This window comes from Pelobates fuscus, chromosome 1 (assembly GCF_036172605.1).
Source record: "Pelobates fuscus isolate aPelFus1 chromosome 1, aPelFus1.pri, whole genome shotgun sequence".
Classification (NCBI taxonomy): Eukaryota; Metazoa; Chordata; class Amphibia; order Anura; family Pelobatidae; genus Pelobates; species Pelobates fuscus.
The window spans coordinates 285,065,294-285,084,565 of NC_086317.1; the positions used below are offsets into that span (position 1 = coordinate 285,065,294).

The following is a 19,272-nucleotide window of genomic DNA, read 5'->3' on the forward strand; positions in this document are numbered from 1 at the left end:
TCCAGATCCTGGGGACGACGATGGAACTTTTTAGCCATTTACATTGTTCCAGGAATTAGTAGTGGGAAGAGGAGGTGTAATCTAAAAAAAATGCTTTAAACTCATGCTAAAAAAATAATACAAAGAAAGAGATGACTAACATTCCTTATGGTATACTTCATTGATGAATCAAGAGTCATGTTTATTCCACATATTTATTGATTCATAATAGTGGATATTTATTACAGTCATTAATAAGAGCAGGCAACTCAAAAAGTCCCTTTTCATGTACTAGCGGCTGGGAACTGGAATGTCCTGCACTGAAGGTGAAAACTATCTGATCTAAAAGCCATCTTGAGTTCTGCTCCCAGAATAAAAAGGAAGTGTGATCCCCAAAGTGCCTCCTCCATCCTAGGACTGTATATGTTTTGAGGCCTAGTATTCCTTAGCTGACGGTCTTCAGTGGCATAAGGCCAAAATAATATAGGGGCTATTGGAGCAGAAGCTCCAGATTCTTGCTTTAAAATAGGAATAAAACAGCCACAATGTAAATGTTCAATTTTTTCAGTTTATTCCACTCGCCACTTTATGTTTTGAAAATGTTTCCCAGTCACTGATAGTTCTGAGACTATTTCCTGTTGTATATGCAACCTTAAAGCTTGATATGTTGCATTTGAATTGCACATGAAGAAGAATTCAGAGTCCACGTGGATCAGTATTAGATTTGGTATATGTTCTACATGGTAATTGCTACAATGATATCTGAAATTCATATTTAACTTCTCATTAGGTCCATCAGCTCCAGGTCCAAGAAGACCTAAATCCAGCACTAACTGGTAGCATGACTCTGTTTTGTAATTGTAGAAAAAAACAATTTTGGTCTACTTTATAAAGGACAGTGAGGCCTTTTCACTATATCACTGAATATAGAGGAATGGAATTCTATTCTTTCCCTTTGTCAAACATAAATATATACTTATTTTAACATGTGTGTTGTTTTAGATTTGCATAATACACACACAAACACACATGCTGGTTTTCATTATATATTATTTTCTAAACAGTATTGTCATCCGTCACTATGAAAGGAAAGCACTGCTATTAACAGGTTCTTTTATATGCTCTATATTCTGGTTTAATAGATATTACAATTTGTATAGAGGTAGTCAGGTATATCTATTAAACTTTTGATCAGTCTCATGAGCAAGGAGGTTTTTTTTTTTTTTACCTCTGATATAGACCTTGACACTGTACTTTTTAAAGCCTTTAAACTATACATTTAATGTATTGTACCTATTGAGTATTTATCACACGTCACCAGTTTAAAGTAGCTTTTGAAACTATTAACTATGCATCGAAATTTGTTTTGACGCCTCCAATGCCCTCTTTGTAGGCAGAGTACATCTTCTGTAGTTAATCACTAAAACATGACTTCTGGGTCGTTACGGTTGAATTCAGATTGTTAATCTCAGAATGACAATCAGCATGTCCCAAACTTTGAACAGTCTGGTTGACCTTGGTCATCTGCATCCATGTAATTTCTTGTTTTATGCATCTTTTTGTAAAGCCGAACTGGGTCGTAATGGATTAATTCCTCTTCTCTTCTGCACTCTGCTGCCAGCTGCTCACTATTAAGATATATACTCGATCTAGATAAAGTACTGTTTATAGTCATCGGCGAGGATTCTTCTACACAATTGTTAGAAATTAATGATGTTGCTTTCTTTTTTCTTAGTTTCCTTGTCTTTTTAGGGCTGAGATCCAAAGCGGCATAGCACATGGTTTCCTGTGGTTCCATCTGTCAAATTGGCATAAAAAATAAGTTTAAACAGAATGTCTTAAAACAAAACATACTATATTAGTCAGAATGCTTTCTCAAATTCTTATAATTATAATTAATTTTCATAAATAACAACCCTAGTGTTTATAAATTACGAAATTTGTTACGTTATGGTCGAAATTGTGGGCAGTAAACTTTTACTTCTTGACAAGTCCTTCAGAAAATGGTGCTAAAGTTGCATGAATATAAAATTGTACTTACTCCATGACAATTAGAAGCTCGAGGAAATATGATTACAGTTTTTGTGGTTATTGTTTTTTTTCTTCTTTCCATTTTGCAAGGGAAAAATAATGCACCCAGCTAGTTAGAGAGAGTGTTTATGTGTAATGTGTAATGTTTGAGACTTTTATGATACATGTGGGTGCATTATGGTCTTATATTCACTTCCAAATGTTGAAGTTGATATGTTTCTTTATGCAGGTGGGTAGAGGGCAGAAATAATGCTGTAAGCAGTTGTCAGCTGGCTGTTTTTAATTGCATGATCAGCACATGTTTAATGTGTCATTCATAATTTCCCTATTTTACAAATGTTGAAGCGGCACTAAAGTAACCCTGACCACTTTATCTCAGCAAAGTGGTTTGGGTGCAGTGTTCACTGTCCTTTTAACCAGGCCTGGGCTGGGAACTAAATAGCAGCCCTGGATAGTGTGCAGATACAGAGGTAGAAAAGCAACTTAAAATTTAAAACTCCAACATGAAAAACACTGATAGGGCTTAAAAATAAACAAAAGTGTATATTTATGTTAAGCAAACGTGTATTTGCATGTTTCCGTTCTACTATCTTGATATATTAAGGAAAGTTTGATAATGGGACTGAAATGGTGAATGTATGTTGTATGGGCATGTATGGGGCTGATTGAGCCCATTTCCAGAGTGCACGCTCTGCTGTGATTACTGTGAATGAACCAAGCAAATGTGGCAATCATGCATCGCCCAATAGAAAGGAAGCTCTTCACGATTGTTCAAGTGGAATGACAGGCTTTGTCAGCTCGACTGACAGAGGGGTGTTTACAAATTTCCAAATGTGTTCCAAAAGGGATATTCCAAATCAATTGATAAAACAGATGATTTCTCTCAAAATTTGCACTTTTAGAATTTGGGACAAGGGGAGCATGTAGTAAACTCTAAAGCACTTCAACAAGTTGGGGTTTGAAGTGTCCATTCAAATCAAAGTCAGTCAACATGTCGACTCTAAAAAAGAAAATTCAGGTGGAAATTGGAAAAAAGAATTCAGTGACTGAGATTCTAGAGTAGAACAACAGTATTTGCACATTTATAGACTTAAAGGACAACTGTTAACTCAAAACAATTTTTTTTTAAAAATATAATAATCCTTTTGCCACGTTTTGGAAGGAAATAGATTTTTTTAAACTGTATTAAAAAAATATTAAGTATAAGTGAAAAAAAGAAAAGAAAAACTCTATCTTTAGTATAGGGCAGGATTCTTCAACCATATACATGCACCTTGGGTCAGTCAGTGTTTGAAAACAGTTAGCTTATGTGGTCTTCACTGCTTCAATCCCCACACAGAAGCAAGGAAGACCATACAGACTGTTGGTTTTCAAATACTGTCTGACCGGAGGTGCATGTATATGGCGGAAGAGTCATGTCAAATAAAAGCAGAATTGAGGTTTTCGCTCTCTCTCTTTTTTTTTTACAAATACATCATATAAAAATCTATTTCCTTTCAAAACTTGATGAAAGGATTATTATAGTAAAACATAGTTTTGAGGTGACGATTGTCCTTTGAAAGATGCATATCTACACGTTCCTATTTCCTAAGAACACAGGACGCTTCTATTCTTTGAAAAAAACAAAAAAAACACAACCTCCACCCCCCAAGACTGATCAAAAAATTGCCAATATCAGGCCCCATCCTTTGATGCCTCATTAGATTCAAATGTATGGAAAAAATACTATTGGTATAGGCGCCAGCTCTATGGAAACAAAGCACTGTCACTATCCCTGATGCGGATGATTGGATGCTAAAAGGCCGAATGCACGAAGCAGCTAGATACTATTACATCAGCATGACCTTGAAATTTCAGTTTTACAATTTCCAGAAAGATTCTGGTTTTAGGCTTAAAATTTAAAGGAAAAATCTATTTAAAAAAATTACAATTTAGTAAATATTCTCCAAACAAACATGTTTAATTTTGTACGTTTTTTGATATAATAAAAACTATTTGGCAAGTTTTGGCATTTGCAGCTACTGCAAACCCCCCTCTCTCTCTTTTCGCTGGCACGAATTCTTGTCTGTGACAGAGACTGACTAGAGTCTGCTCACCAAGCATGCGCACAGTTGTCAAGTCACAAACTTCTCACTGAGCTGCAGCTCAATTTAATGTCTTTGCAGGGCAGGTATGCTTTGACAAGTCTGTCACTTGTGCTTAGCTCCAAGGAGCTAAGCTGCTCAGAAGAAAAACCTCCTGGCTGTCTTATTGACAGGTGGGAAGGTGTAAGAGGACAGACTTATAAAAGTCCTACTTTTTATTGAAAGTTGCACTTCTCTAAAATAAAAGGGAACACACTCTTTACACACAGAGCACTTTCGCAAGTCAAAGTTTCTTGTGTGTTTGGATTGTTTCTTTAACCCCTTAAGGACACAACTTCTGGAATAAAAAGGAATCATGACGGAATATTTCTGTCATCTGTCCTTAAGGGGCTAAAGTTCTTTGTTTATGTTTTATCTTTTTCCTCCAACTGTATATCTGCGCACTATGCTGATGCAATGCATTATAGGTCTGGTATAACATTTTCCCAGGGCTGCATTTTATTCCTCGTTTGGCCCTGCACACAGTGACAGACCCTCCGCTATAGCCTCCTCTATAGTTCTTCTGTAAAATTAGTATTTTTATACAGCTTTTTAATCTTTTTTTTTGTGTGAGTGGGTTATTAAGGAGGTTTAAAATGGTGAGAAGTATTAATGTGAGTATATGGCACCGGAAGGGGGTGTGGCCAGAGTAGGGCGCTGTGAAGATTTTAACCCCTTAAGGACCAAACTTCTGAAATAAAAGGGAATCATGACATGTCACACATGTCATGTGTCCTTAAGGGGTTAAACACAGGGGGCCTAAAGCCGGCCCTGGATGTGACAAACAGAACAAGAAAAGAGAAAAGATATGATGGAGTCAGAATGTTTCCTCCTATTCCCACTGAAACACCATGATGGATTTGAGTCTTTTTGCAGCATCTTTTACTGCCATTCTGTGTGGAAAAAAGAAAACACGAGACCATGTTGGTCAGTTGTATCTGTTCACTAAATAGCGTAGATGAAATGTTCACTCTCTCAGGAAAAATGTAAAGGTTATTAAGGTGGTGGGTAGAAGGCAATATTCAGAACTTTACAATGTCTTTTCAAATTCCCAGATGGAAAACTAACAACAAATGTATTAAAAACTGTTTGGGGTGTTCACCTGGGTCTTCCGATGTTGCACATTCGTTGGAGCATACAAGAAAGTTTCAAAACTCTAAAATTCAAAGTAAAAGGCGATAGGGTGCACACTAAAGTTTCTATATGTACATGTTTTCCACAAAAAATGTACGGATTCAGACATATATCAACAAAAGTAGTACAGCATAAGCACATGAAAAATTGAGAAAAATAGAGTAGAACAACAGTATTTGCACATTTATAGACTTAAAGGACAACTGTTACCTCAAAACAATTTTTTTTTTAAATATAATAATCCTTTTGTCACGTTTTGGAAGGAAATAGATTTTTTAAACTGTATTAAAAAAGTATTAAGTATAAGTGAAAAAAATAAAAGAAAAACTCTATCTTTAGTATAGGGCAGGATTCTTCAACCATATACATGCACCTTGGGTCAGTCAGTGTTTGAAAACAGTTAGCTTATGTGGTCTTCACTGCTTCAATCCCCGCACAGAAGCAAGGAAGACCATACAGACTGTTGGTTTTCAAATACTGTCTGACCGGAGGTGCATGTATATGGCGGAAGAGTCATGTCAAATAAAAGCAGAATTGAGGTTTTCTCTCTCTTTTTTTTTAATTTTTTTTTTTTTTACAAATACATCATATAAAAATCTATTTCCTTTCAAAACTTGATGAAAGGATTATTATAGTAAAACATAGTTTGAGGTGATTGTCCTTTGAAAGATGCATATCTACACGTTTTACTCACATTAATACTTCTCACCATTTAAAACCTCCTTACTACCCCCCTCACACAAAAAAAGATTAAAAAGCTGTATAAAAATAGTAATTTTACAGAAGTACTATAGAAGAGGCTATAGCGGAGGGTCTGTCACTGTGTGCAGGGCCAAACGAGGAATAAAATGCAGCCCTGGGAAAATGTTATACCAGACCTATAATGCATTGCATCAGCATAGTGCGCAGATATACAGTTGGAGGAAAAAGATAAAACATAAACAAAGAACTTTAAAGAAACAATCCAAACACACAAGAAACTTTGACTTGCGAAAGTGCTCTGTGTGTAAAGAGTGTGTTCCCTTTTATTTTAGAGAAGTGCAAATTTCACATGAAAAATCCTAAAAAAAAGTACATTGCACTAAATAATATGATGTAGCATCTACTTCCAGGTATGTTCGATGCTCTACACAATATGTACATCATATGATTAACTGAAATGTACTTTATGTATTTTCATGTACTTATGATGTATTTTTGGATCGACTTTTGTTGCACCAATAATGACCAGCTGTCAGCAGAGATCTACATGATGGTGTGTACCAAAGAACATTAGTAAATTATTGCAATTATCTTATTTGATTAATTGTTTATTAATCACTAAATTGTTTGATTGTAAGTTGTTTTGTACTTTCACTATTTTTTGTCCATAAATGTCTGTACTGTTGAGTGTGGAGCAGCTTTACAAAGACCCAATTTTGGGTCGAAACATTGCAGTGCTTTTTTTGTTCTAATAAAAGTGCCTGAAGCTATTGGCGTGTCTGGACATTTTCTATCTACATTTCCGCTTTATGGGATGGTCTTGACCCATGGTCTGGTTTAGCAACCTTAGCTTTTGTGGATTGAGTGCGGTTCCTACTGGTTCCTACTTGTTCTATTGCTATAAGAATTCTCTAGTCTGACATTCAAGATAATATAATTAATGAGGTTACAATAAAATTAGCTACAGTTATAAAGCCATAATTAAAATGTATCGATTGTCACAATAAATACAATCACCACACTTGAGAATTATCCAGCAAGATCCCTGTATTCCATTAACTGTCTATTTTAAATATCACTCCCATAATTACCACATTTCACTTTTGCATTTGATCATTTAGTGGTATTATTTTTTGTAACTTGGAATTTAATAAAGGGTTATATATTTTTGTATTTGCCTTTTGATTGATATTACTATTTTGGTAATCTTTCTTGAAGTTCTCTCTATGTTCTCTCCATTGGTCTGTATTATATGCTACCGTAATAAAGGAGCATTTGGCCATTTCATATAGTTCAGATTAATTGCTGAGATTAAGTGCCTCTGTACTATCCAAGGTTATAAGTAAGTGGCAGCCATATTTATTTTTAGCTCTCCTTTTTTTTTTTTTTTCTTGGGTGGTATACCAGATTAATTAGGATAGTTTTGCAGATGTCTACTGAGCCAGACACAATAAAGCTCAAAGTGGATACTTGCTGCTAAAGATATGCTGGTGGAATCTTTACACCACCCAAGCACTATGGAACATTTTTGTATCTACTTGAATTATTCATTCACACCTTAGTGGGATATCTCAATCCTTGAATTCTATGTGTATAATATATATACGCTAGACTACTGCATATTTCCAGGTAACACATCTAGTCACATTTGTCTTTAGACATTGTGATAAGCATTTTGTGTTGTTCCCTATTGTTTTATTAGTATTCTTGGGGTTATGCCCCTTGAGACCCCTGGAGTCTCTCCTTGGTACTTAGTTGGTATTAACCATTAAATACAATTGCTTTTAAATAATACTTGCACTTAGAATCTTACCTTAACTGCTTCTCTGTTTCTCTGATAGGGGTTAGACATTTGTTCATAGCAGCTTTCATCAACAGACTCTTTAAGAAATAATAGAATAAAAAAAAATGAAATGCAAAAAAGAGGCCAAATTTCTATAGAATTTCATTTACAAAAGTATGTTCATAAAAGTAATCTGTAACTATTTTCTCTTTTCTTGATGTATTTCTTAGAACTTTTATGACTTAGGTTGTTTATTGGGACTGTTAACTAAGTTGTGTTGTTTAGGATTTAAATATCACTGTAACATTATGTCATAAAATAAAGATTTTGAACTTAAAGGAAAAAAAAGACAATATTACCCAGCAACGGGGAGATGTAGGATATCAAAAAAGTATTAGAACTATCTTCAGAGAGACTCCAAGCACCATAACCAATCAACCATATTTTAGTCGTTATGGTGCTAAGACACTATGAGTACAATTGTTCAATTTTTGTCAAACCATTTCCAAATGTATAATAAAAATATAATATTAAATAAATAATAAAACTCATTTATAGATAAACCTTGCTACACACCCTTGGCTGTCATAAATCCGGTTCTGCCTTGCAAAGACTTGTCAATTAGCTGCATTGGGAAGTTAGTGATTGGACAGTCACAGAAAATTTGGGCGGGAGGGCTTGCAAAGGCTTGCAGGGCTTGCAAAGGCTGCAGACAATAGAGCTGTAATTTTTACAAGTTGTTTTTAGAATTACCCCAAAAGGAAAATGCATAATTAAATGCATGTACATTTTTATAGGGAGCATCTACTAAATTGTTAAATAATATATCATTGGAGTGTTCCTTTAAGCAATTTATAATATAAAATAAAATGTACTTACCTAGAACTGGTTGATTAAGGTTTCCATATATTTGGTTATTTCCAATACATTCTTCTTCACTGCAATATTCAAAATGAAAGAGGTTAATGTATTATAAAAAGGAAAGAGACATTTTCTTAAATGGAGGATGTACACTGCTCAAAAAAATAAAGGGAACACAAAAATAACACATCCTAGATCTGAATGAATTAAATATTCTTCTGAAATACTTTGTTCTTTACATAGTTGAATGTGCTGACAACAAAATCACACAAAAATAAAAAAAATGGAAATCACATTTTTCAACCGATGGAGGTCTGGATTTGGAGTCACACTCAAAATTAAAGTGGAAAAACACACTACAGGCTGATCCAACTTTGATGTAATGTCCTTAAAACAAGTCAAAATGAGGCTCAGTAGTGTGTGTGGCCTCCACGTGCCTGTTTGACCTCCCTACAATGCCCGTGCATGTTCCTGATGAGGTGGCGGATGGTCTCCTGAGGGATCTCCTCCCAGACCTGGACTCAAGCATCTGCCAACTTCTGGACAGTCTGTGGTGCAACGTGACATTGGTGGATGGAGCAAGACATGATGTCCCAGATGTGCTCAATTGGATTCAGATCTGGGGAACGGGCGGGCCAGTCGATAGCATCAATGCCTTCGTCTTGCAGGAACTGCTGACACACTCCAGCCACATGAGGTCTAGCATTGTCTTGCATTAGGAGGAACCCAGGGCCAACTGCACCAGCATATGGTCCCCCAAGGGGTCTGAGGATCTCATCTCAGTACCTAATGGCAGTCAGGCTACATCTGGCAAGCACATGGAGGGCTGTGCGGCCCCCCCAAAGAAATGCCACCCCACACCATTACGGACCCACTGCCAAACCGGTCATGCTGGAGGATGTTGCAGGCAGCAGAATGTTCTCCACAGCGTCTCCAGACTCTGTCACGTCTGTCACATGTGCTCAGTGTTAACATGCTTTCATCTGTGAAGAGCACAGGGTGCCAGTGCCGAATTTGCCAATCTTGGTGTTCTCTGGCAAATGCCAAACGTCCTGCATGGTGTTGGGCTGTAAGCACAACCCCCACATGTGGATGTCGGACCCTTATACCACCCTCATGAAGTCTGTTTCTGACCGTTTGAGCAGACACATGCACATTTTTAGCCTGCTGGAGGTCATTTTGCAGGGCTCTGGCAGTGCTCCTCCTCCGGCCCTGCTGCTGGGTTGTTGCCCTCCTATGGCCTCCTCCACGTCTCCTGATGTACTGGCCTGTCTCCTGGTAGCGCCTCCATGCTCTGGACTCTACGCTGAAAGACACAGCAAACCTTCTTGCCACAGCTCGCATTGATGTGCCATCCTGGATGAGCTGCACTGCCTGAGCCACTTGTGTGGGTTGTAGACTCCGTCTCATGCTACCACTAGAGTGAAAGCACCGCCAGCATTTAAAAGTGACCAAAACATCAGCCAGGAAGCATAGGAACTGAGAAGTGGTCTGTGGTCACCACCTGCAGAACCACTCCTTTATTGGGGGTGTCTTGCTAATTGCCTATAATTTCCACCTGTTTTCTATCCCATTTGCACAACAGCATGTGAAATTGATTGTCACTCAGTGTTGCTTCCTAAGTGGACAGTTTGATTTCACAGAAGTATGATTGACTTTGAGTTACATTGTGTTGTTTAAATGTTCCCTTTATTTTTTTGAGTAGTGTATATTTGACAATATCTACAATAGTTAGTGTAAGTAAGAATTGTTCGTTGCCTGCATTCATTTTATACAGGTAGAGCAAACACTTCTATGCTGCCAAGTGTCATTACACACAGTAAGTTATAGAAAAGCATATAAACTGTGGTGAGGGAAATAGGAAAGACTTCTTGGACTCCAAAGTTAACAGAACACTATTTCATTGAACTCAAGGACAATGGAGAGGAAGACATGTATTAAAAGTATAAATATTGTGTTCATTACTATAATAGACACAATGCTTGCTCATGTTAAAGGGACACTGTAGGCTCTAAGACCACTTCAGTTCATTGAAGTAGTCTTGGTGCTGTGTAGATCTAATGCCCTGAGTATAGTGTGAGCGCATTTAATAATGCTCCACTTTTTGGGGACAACTCCAGAGATTGCCCTGTCGAACTCAGGACAGTATGGAGGTATGGTATATGGAACACTGATAGAATTTGAACCATTTTTTAATAACAATAACTAAATAGCTGCCAACCATTAACTAAAGCAATATATGGTAAGTATCCATTCAGCATTAACTATATAAATAGTTATAGGTTTATTCACTAAACAAAGCAATTCGGGCCTCAAATAGTTGGAGACATTTTTGGCTTGACTGTTTTGATTGGCTTTTTATGTTATCCAAAGAGTTCACTTGTTTCTACAATATTAAAAACAAAACAAAACATGAAAAACAAATTCCATCTTCATAATGTTAAACATTATCATAAAAGAAAGAACAAATATCAAAGTGTGGTTTAATAGAACAAATCAAATAATGGTTCATATACATCATACCTTATAGTGCATTCTTTACTGTATTTCATTTCTTTTCCTGCCAGAGAGATGCAATATTCTAATTGTGATTTGTTTTTAAAAATATATATGTTACACCTTATTACACAATATTCAGGACCCCGATTAACAGACCACGCACCACATAATTACCCCTGACCTAATCCCCTACCCCCAAAAAAAGAAATCTGTTGTGGTGTGTAGTAGAGTTGTAATAGATGAATTGGAAATAATCTCTGTCATCTAGACACATAGAATGTGACGGCAGATAAGAACCATTCGGCCCATCTAGTCTGCCCAATTTTCTGAATACTTTCATTAGTCACTGGCCTTATCTTATAGCTAGGATAGCCTTATGCATATTCCACACATGCTTAAACTCCCTCACTGTATTAACCTCTACCACTTCAGCTGGAAGGCTATTCCATGCATCCACTACCCTCTCAGTAAAGTAATACTTCCTGATATTAGTTTTAAACCTGTGTCCCTCTAATTTAAGACTATGTCCTCTTGTTGTGGTAGTTTTCTTTCTTTTAAATATAGTCTCCTCCTTTACTGTGTTTATTCCCTTTATGTATTTACATGTTTCTATCATATCCCCCCCTGTCTTGTCTTTTCTCCATCTATACATGTTAAGATCCTTTAACCTTTCCTGGTGAGTTTTATCCTGCAATCCATGAACCAGTTTAGTAGCCATTCTCTGAACTCTCTCTAAGGTATCAATATCCTTCTGAAGATAACGTCTCCAGTGCTGTGTACAATACTCCAAGTGAGGTCTCACCAGTGTTCTGTACAATGGCATGAGCACTTCTCTCTTTCTACCGCTAATACCTCTCCCTACATGATTCTGCTAGCATTTCCTGTTGCTCTATTACATTGTCTGCCTACCTTCAAGTTATCTGAAATAATTACTCCTAAATCCTTTTCCTCAGATGTTCAGTTTAGTAGGGTATCAAATATTCTATACTCTGCCCTTGGGTTTTTACGCCCAAGATGCATTATCTTGCACTTATCCACATTAAATGTCAGTTGCCACAGTTCTGACCATTTTTCTAATTTTTCTAAATCATTTGCCATTTTGTTATCGCTCCTGGAACATTATCCCTGTTGCAAATTTTAGTATCATCATCATCAAAAAGATACCTTCTGCAATATCACTAATAAAAATATTAAAGAGAATGGGTCCAAGTACAGATCCCTGAGGTACCCACTGATGACAAGACCATACTTCGAATATACTCCATTGACTACAACCCTCTGTTGCCTGTCACTCAGCCACTGCCTTACCCATTCAACAATATTGGAATCCAAACTTAAAGATTGCAGTTTATTGATAAGACTTCTATGTGCAACAGTGTCAAAAGCATCACTGAAATCTAGGTAAGCAATGTCTACTGCACCACCCTGATCTATAATTTTAGTTACCCAATCAAAAAAAATCAATAAGATTAGTTTGGCATGATCTCCCTGAAGTAAACCATGTTGTCTCTGATCTATACCTCTAGTTAAGTTATTTTAGTCTTACATTTGAAATTCACTTTTTCAATTTAACTTTTATTTGAATTCCTGACAATTCTCACTTCAGTCAATAACCTTGTTTGTATAAATTGGTATGCTCATTTGTCCTACAATGTGATTATAAAATCTATCACTACATGTTAAAACACTAAAACAATCCGTGTGTATCAATCACCTACCTACCTTACCTAGTTTACAAACACTTCTCTAGAAAGTTTCTAAACTACCTAATTATGCTTAGTCCAGTTTGTCTCCTTTTCACCCTGTCTGACCTTCATTCACCACCATTTTCAATTCTTCACTATAAAGAGGAAGTGGTTTGTGCAGGTTCTCCCACAAAGCTATGCACACATGGTATAACCGTCCAGAATTTATTAATGTATTTTCCGTAAAAATGCCAATGTAATAATGTGTAATTGTATTTTATTTGTATTGTATGTCCTTATGTATTTTGAAGTGTATACTAGATGGAGAGAAAAAAAGAGATAGGGAGAGAGATTTAGAAAAAAATATTGATTCTCTTGGTCTTAACCCCTTAAGGACACATGACATGTGTGACATGTCATGATTCCATTTTATTCCAGAAGTTTGGTCCTTTAGGGGTTAAAGGCCTTGCACAGTTGAACTGCGGTTGTAAAAAAAAGTTGAAAGAACATTGAGGGGAAAAAAACTGGAAGAAAGGAGGTGGATTGGTGGCGATTATATTAATAAAGCAGTTTTTGTGTATAGATCATGCTCCTATAGTTTCACTGCTCAATTCTCTGTCATTTAGGAGTTAAATCACGTTTGTTTCTGTTTATGCTGCCCTAGCCGCACCTACGCTGGCTATGACTGACACAGCCTGCATGAAAACAAAATGGTTTCATTTTCAATCAGATGTAACTTAGTTTAAAAGTTTCTATCTCCTGCTCTGTATATTGAACTTTAATTGCCACATGAGGTCTAGCATTAGGAGGAACCCAGGGCCAACCACACCAGCATATGGTCTCACAAGGGGTCTGAGGATCTCATCTCAGTACCTAAGTCAGGCTACCTCTGGCGAGCCCATGGAGGGCTGTGCGGCCCCCCAAAGAAATGCCACCCCACACCATTACTTACCCACTGCCAAACTGGTCATGCTGGAGGATGTTGCAGGCAGCAGAACGTTCTCCATGGCGTCTCCAGACTCTGTCACGTCTGTCACATGTGCTTAGTGTGAACCTGCTCTCATCTGTGAAGAGAACAGGGCGCCAGTGGCGAATTTTCCAATCTTGGTGTTCTCTGGCAAATGCCAAACATCCTGTTGGTGTCACGGTTCTCACCGCAACATCCAGTCTGCCAGACGAGGTCACCCCAGGAGTGCCCAGCAGGGGATTTGAACCCTGGACTTTGGCTTCGTGAATCTTGCTCTTTTGCCACTGTGCTATCCAGCCATTCATAGTATTGCCATAATAGGTGTCCTTGCCTTGTTATAGCACTGGGAGCTGAACTTACCCGTGGCTACTCTAGCACACCTGTATGCCATATTAATTGGCTGGATATAAAATCCTGTCACACCCTGGGAGGGGTGTCAGTTCATTGACTCCGGTTCCCTTGTTTGGTTCCTGTTTCTCCGTACCTGCGTTCCAGTGTTTCCTATCTAAGTCCGGCTTCTGACCTTGGCTTTCCTCCTGGACCACTCTGATTTTTGGCTTCCCTTGACTACGCTTCTGCTAATCCCTACTGTACAGCGTCTTGGAGCACTTTTCCAGGAAAGCCCCCGTGCACAGACTCACAGGCCAGGTGGCGTCTTACCTGGTCACCCTGGTCTGTGTCTACTTTGCAAGAGTGAGCGTATAACTCTGCGAGCTGGACTCCCGATCAGGTAAGACTCATTACAGTTGGGCTGTAAGCACAACCCCCACCTGTGGACATTGGGCCCTCATGGAGTCTGTTTCTGACTGTTTGAGCAGACACATGCACATTTGTGGCCTGCTGGAGGTAATTTTGCAGGGCTCTGGTAGTGCTCCTCCTGTTCCTCTTTGCACAAAGGCGGAGGTAGCGGTCCTGCTGCTGGGTTGTTGCCCTCCTATGGCCTCCTCCACGTCTCCTGATGTACTGGCCTGTCTCCTGGTAGCGCCTCCATGCTCTGGACACTACACTGACAGACACAGCAAACCTTCTTGCCACAACTCGCATTGATGTGCCATCCTGGATGAGCTGCACTACTTGAGCCACTTATGTGGGTTGTAGACTCATGCTACCACTAGAGTGAAAGCACCGCCAGCATTTAAAAGTGACCAAAACATCAGCCAGGAAGCATAGGAACTGAGAAGTGGTCTGTGGTCACCACCTGCAGAACCACTCCTTTATTGGGAGTGTCTTGCTAATTGCCTATAATTTCCACCTATTGTCTATCCCATTTGCACAACAGCATGTGAAATTGATTGTCACTCAGTGTTTCTTCCTAAGTGGACAGTTTGAGTTCACAGAAGTGTGATTGACTTGGAGTTACATTGTGTTGTTTAAGTGTTCCCTTTATTTTTTGAGCAGTGTATATACAATAGATGACTCTTTACATGAAGTTTTTAGGAGCACAGTGCAAGTCAAAGGGGGATGTGACTAGTAGTGATGTTCTGAACGGTTCGCTGGCGAATAGTTCCCGGTGAACATAGCTTGTTCGCGTTCGCCATGGACGGCGAACATATGCGATGTTCGGTCCGCCCCCTATTCGTCATCATTGAGTAAACTTTGACCCTGTACCTCACAGTCAGCAAACACATTCCAGCCAATCAGCAGCAGACCCTCCCTCCCAGACCCTCCCACCTCCTAGACAGCATACAATTTAGATAAATTCAGAAGCTGCATTCATTTTTTTTGTATCATTTTTGTTTTATTATACATTATCTTCCATAGCCAGTAACCTGTGTTTATTATACATTATCCCCCCCATAGCCAGTAACCTGTGTTTATTATACATTATCCCCTCATAGCCAGTAACCTGTGTTTATTATACATTATCCTCCCCATAGCCAGTAACCTGTGTTTATTATACATTATCCTCCCCATAGCCAGTAACCTGTGCTTATTATACATTATCCTCCCATAGCCAGTAACCTGTGTTTATTATACATTATCCCCCCCATAGCCAGTAACCTGTGTATTATACATTATCCCCCATAGTCATTTATCGTTGGACATAGGCAGCATGATGTCTTAGGCCGGCCCAGAGAGTGAGTGAGTGAGTGAGTGAATAATATAATATATATGTTCAGAAACATATTAGTAATATATGTAAATCGGGTTCATGCAAAGAGGGTGAAAAGGTATTAAGGAAAAACACACACACTTATTGCATCAAATTTACAAAGCCAAACTTTTAAAAGCTTTCTTCATTTCTTTCTCGGGATGAGGAATATATCGGTTGTAGACTGAGGATTTCCATCTGCCCAATCTTTTAATAATATGCACTGGAGTGTCAGTGTTGAAGGAGACCGAAGCTGCCCCTATTCTAAATGAAAGACCCGAGACATGATACAACCCAATCTTATGAGTAGTGTTCTGATGTAGAAGATGAATTTAGCTGTAGTCAGAGGGATTCAGTGAGAGTAGTGGTGAAATGTGTGTGGCATGACTGAGTGTGGGTAAGTAAGAGTCAAGTAATTTAACTGGGCACTAGTTCTAGGTGGGATAAAGTGGTATAGCGGATGGATGAGAAGTTTGGTTCGTTTTAGAGGTTTGTAGAGAAAGTATATAGTGATCATGATTTTTAGCGATATCCAATATTTTTAAGGTGGTGCCAGTGCCACCACTCATATCTGGTGTCACAATAGCTTGCATTTAAAAAAACAAAACTTTTTTGACTGTAATATAATAGCAGTCAGTTTCCTTCACACGTGTGCATTTCAGGGCCTGCTAGGGCACAGTGTCACACCAGTGCAACTCATATCTGGTGTAACAGTAGTGTACATTTAAAAAAAATGGCTTGTTGTCACCTTTTGGGGACCCTTGGTGTTGTACGTGGCTGGGTGGAGGAAGAGACCTTTAATGACATCAGTGAGGACAAGGAACGGGACATGGCTAGCTTGGTATCCAACCTTGTGCAAATGGGGAGTATGAGGTTGTGCAAATGGACTGTTTGCGGTTGTTTGCGGTGCGTTAAACGGGGAGTTTGGTCTGTCACTGTGAAGCGGGCGTAACCCTTACACTACCTGATCGATACAACATCATACCTGATGTTTTAAAGCACGTTATTCCAAACAATTTAGGAATGATAGGAGATTTATGCCCTTTATGGATTAAAACCAGACTCTGCATCAACTATGTAATTTTCCATGGGAGTTTTGCTATGGATCCCACAGTCCAGGTGTTAGTCCCCTTGAAACAACTTTTCCATCACTATTGTGGCCAGAAAGAGTCCCTGTGGGTTTTAAAATTCGCCTGCCTATTGAAGTCTATGGCGGTTCGCCCGGTTTGCGAACATTTGCGGAAGTTCGCGTTCGCGTTCGCTGTTCGCGAACGGAAAATTTGATGTTCGCGACATCACTAGTGACTAGTGATGCATAAATGATTTAATTCCTAAATGGCAGAGAATTGAGCAGTGAGACTGCATGAGGAAGATCTATACACCAAAACCGCTTCATTAAGCTAAATTGTTTTGGTGACTATAGTTTCCCTTTAATTAGGCTTCTTCTCATTTAAATGAGTTATTGACTTTTACAAAGACCTGGATTATATTTATAGCAGTGATGTCTTTTTTGCTCTTTTTAACTATTAAATATTTGTATAACTATTTTAAAAATGAAGTTTTGCAGACAAACACTTACCTCTTTTATGTTTAATGATGCAGTAGGCAATATTAATGGTGACAGATAACACAAAAGCCACAGACATAATGCCAAATGCTGTCCAAATCGGTACACAATCTAAAGGAACAAATAAGAGAAAGTAATAAACTAATGTGTTAGATTCATTGCTCTTAATCATTGATATATTTCCATTAGAGCAGTGATTCCAAAACCAGTCTTAATGGCCCTGACCCAATCCATGATTAAAGTATTTCCCTTTTCTATTGCAATGGAGATACTGACAAGACTTGTACTGCTGCTTGGCCATGAGTACTGGTTTGTGAACCACTGCTTAGTAGTACTAAATAGTAACCTAATGGGGGAGATTTACAAGAGTTTGCACCATAACATTTAATTTGCTAGCTGGTGTATCTGAGTTGCATGTGCAGAAAAACATTGGGGCTTAAGTGTGTAGTATGCTAATTAGTAGTTTAATGCAGATTAAGTCAATTCATTTTATCTAATTCCTCCTGAACTTTCTGCAGCTTATGACAATATTGAATATATTCTTCATAAATCTTGCCCTGTGTTACCCTATTCTTTAAACTTCAGCATTCAGTTTTGAAAAAATTGTGATTTGGATGAATTTTGGGCAATCGGTTGTTCAGACAAATTCCATGTATCTGGAGCGTAATGCAGATGGAGAACCCCTAATCAAGAAGCATCTAAACATGTTCGGGCATTGCAAACTAAATAATTAAATGGAAAAGCATTAGAACAATCCTATAGCCCAGTGTTGTTTTATCTCAGGGCAGGCTTCTGCTTTGTTGTATACTGAAGACAGGGGCCCAGATTCCATGTACACCTCTGGCAGCCAGTTCCTCTCTCTTTCTCAAAAGCCAAGCATGCATGATGCACGGAGCCTTGCCATGGCAACTTGCAGCAATGCTCCAGCAATGGGCTCCAGGAAACTGCTGGAGGCGGATTCTGGAGTCCCCTAGGGCTCTCTTCATTATAGTTGCTCCAATGGCCATAAATGACCTCCATTTGTCTAAATATACATAGGGATTAAGGAGAGAGCGCAGGTAACTTTTTCTTTTCTTTGGTTTTTACTATATGTTAGGGCTGATGTGTACTGTAGTCCTTGCTGCCGGCACAGTAGTGATGGGAGTGAGCGCAGGACTTCTCTTTTTGTATTTCTCTCTTCATTATAGTACACAGCAGTGGCCATACTGCATATATATATATATATATATATATATATATAAATGGCAATACTCTCTACATATATATGCACTTTGGACTCACACTGGCGGGCCCCAAGTGACTCTTCGCGGGCCTTAAATACCAACGTCTTCAGAGACTTTATATTCATTGCGGTGGCACCATATTACAATATCAGAAGGGGCTGATGTCTTCCTCCACTTGCTCCAAAAGGATAGATGAAAAAACAGGACTTCCAGGATGGTGGAAAAAATAAAACGATTTTATTAAGGATGAAACATCACCCAGCAATAAAAATTAGAATACAGGCTTAAAATGAGGTCCATTTTATTAAGGATGAAACATCACCCAGCAATAAAAATTAGAATACAGGCTTAAAATGAGGTCCATTTTGGACCTCATTTTAAGCCTGTATTCTAATTTTTATTGCTGGGTGATGTTTCATCCTTAATAAAATCGTTTTATTTTTTCCACCATCCTGGAAGTCCTGTTTTTTCATCTATCCTTTTGGAGCAAGTGGAGGAAGACATCAGCCCCCCATTATTATCGGGGGAGGCACCCTAGAGCGCTATCTTTCATCTATATCTCGTGAGTGCATTTCATGAACACTTACCTAATATCAAATATAGATTTACACTATGTATACTTTTGT

At 38.4% G+C, this 19,272-nt stretch overlaps 1 protein-coding gene across 1 annotated transcript; it reads right to left on the bottom strand.

Moving 5' to 3' along the window:
* Positions 1–220: 220 nt before the first annotated feature.
* On the bottom strand, positions 221–17,506 carry LOC134593851 (T-cell receptor-associated transmembrane adapter 1). Its single transcript, XM_063444606.1, has 5 exons — positions 17,436–17,506; positions 11,137–11,173; positions 8,632–8,690; positions 7,783–7,850; positions 221–1,777 (listed from the first exon to the last, which is right to left on the bottom strand). Exons 1-5 carry the CDS (start codon positions 17,500–17,502, stop codon positions 1,460–1,462), a joined length of 549 nt encoding a protein of 182 aa, XP_063300676.1. The 5' UTR covers positions 17,503–17,506; the 3' UTR covers positions 221–1,459.
* Positions 17,507–19,272: the final 1,766 nt, after the last annotated feature.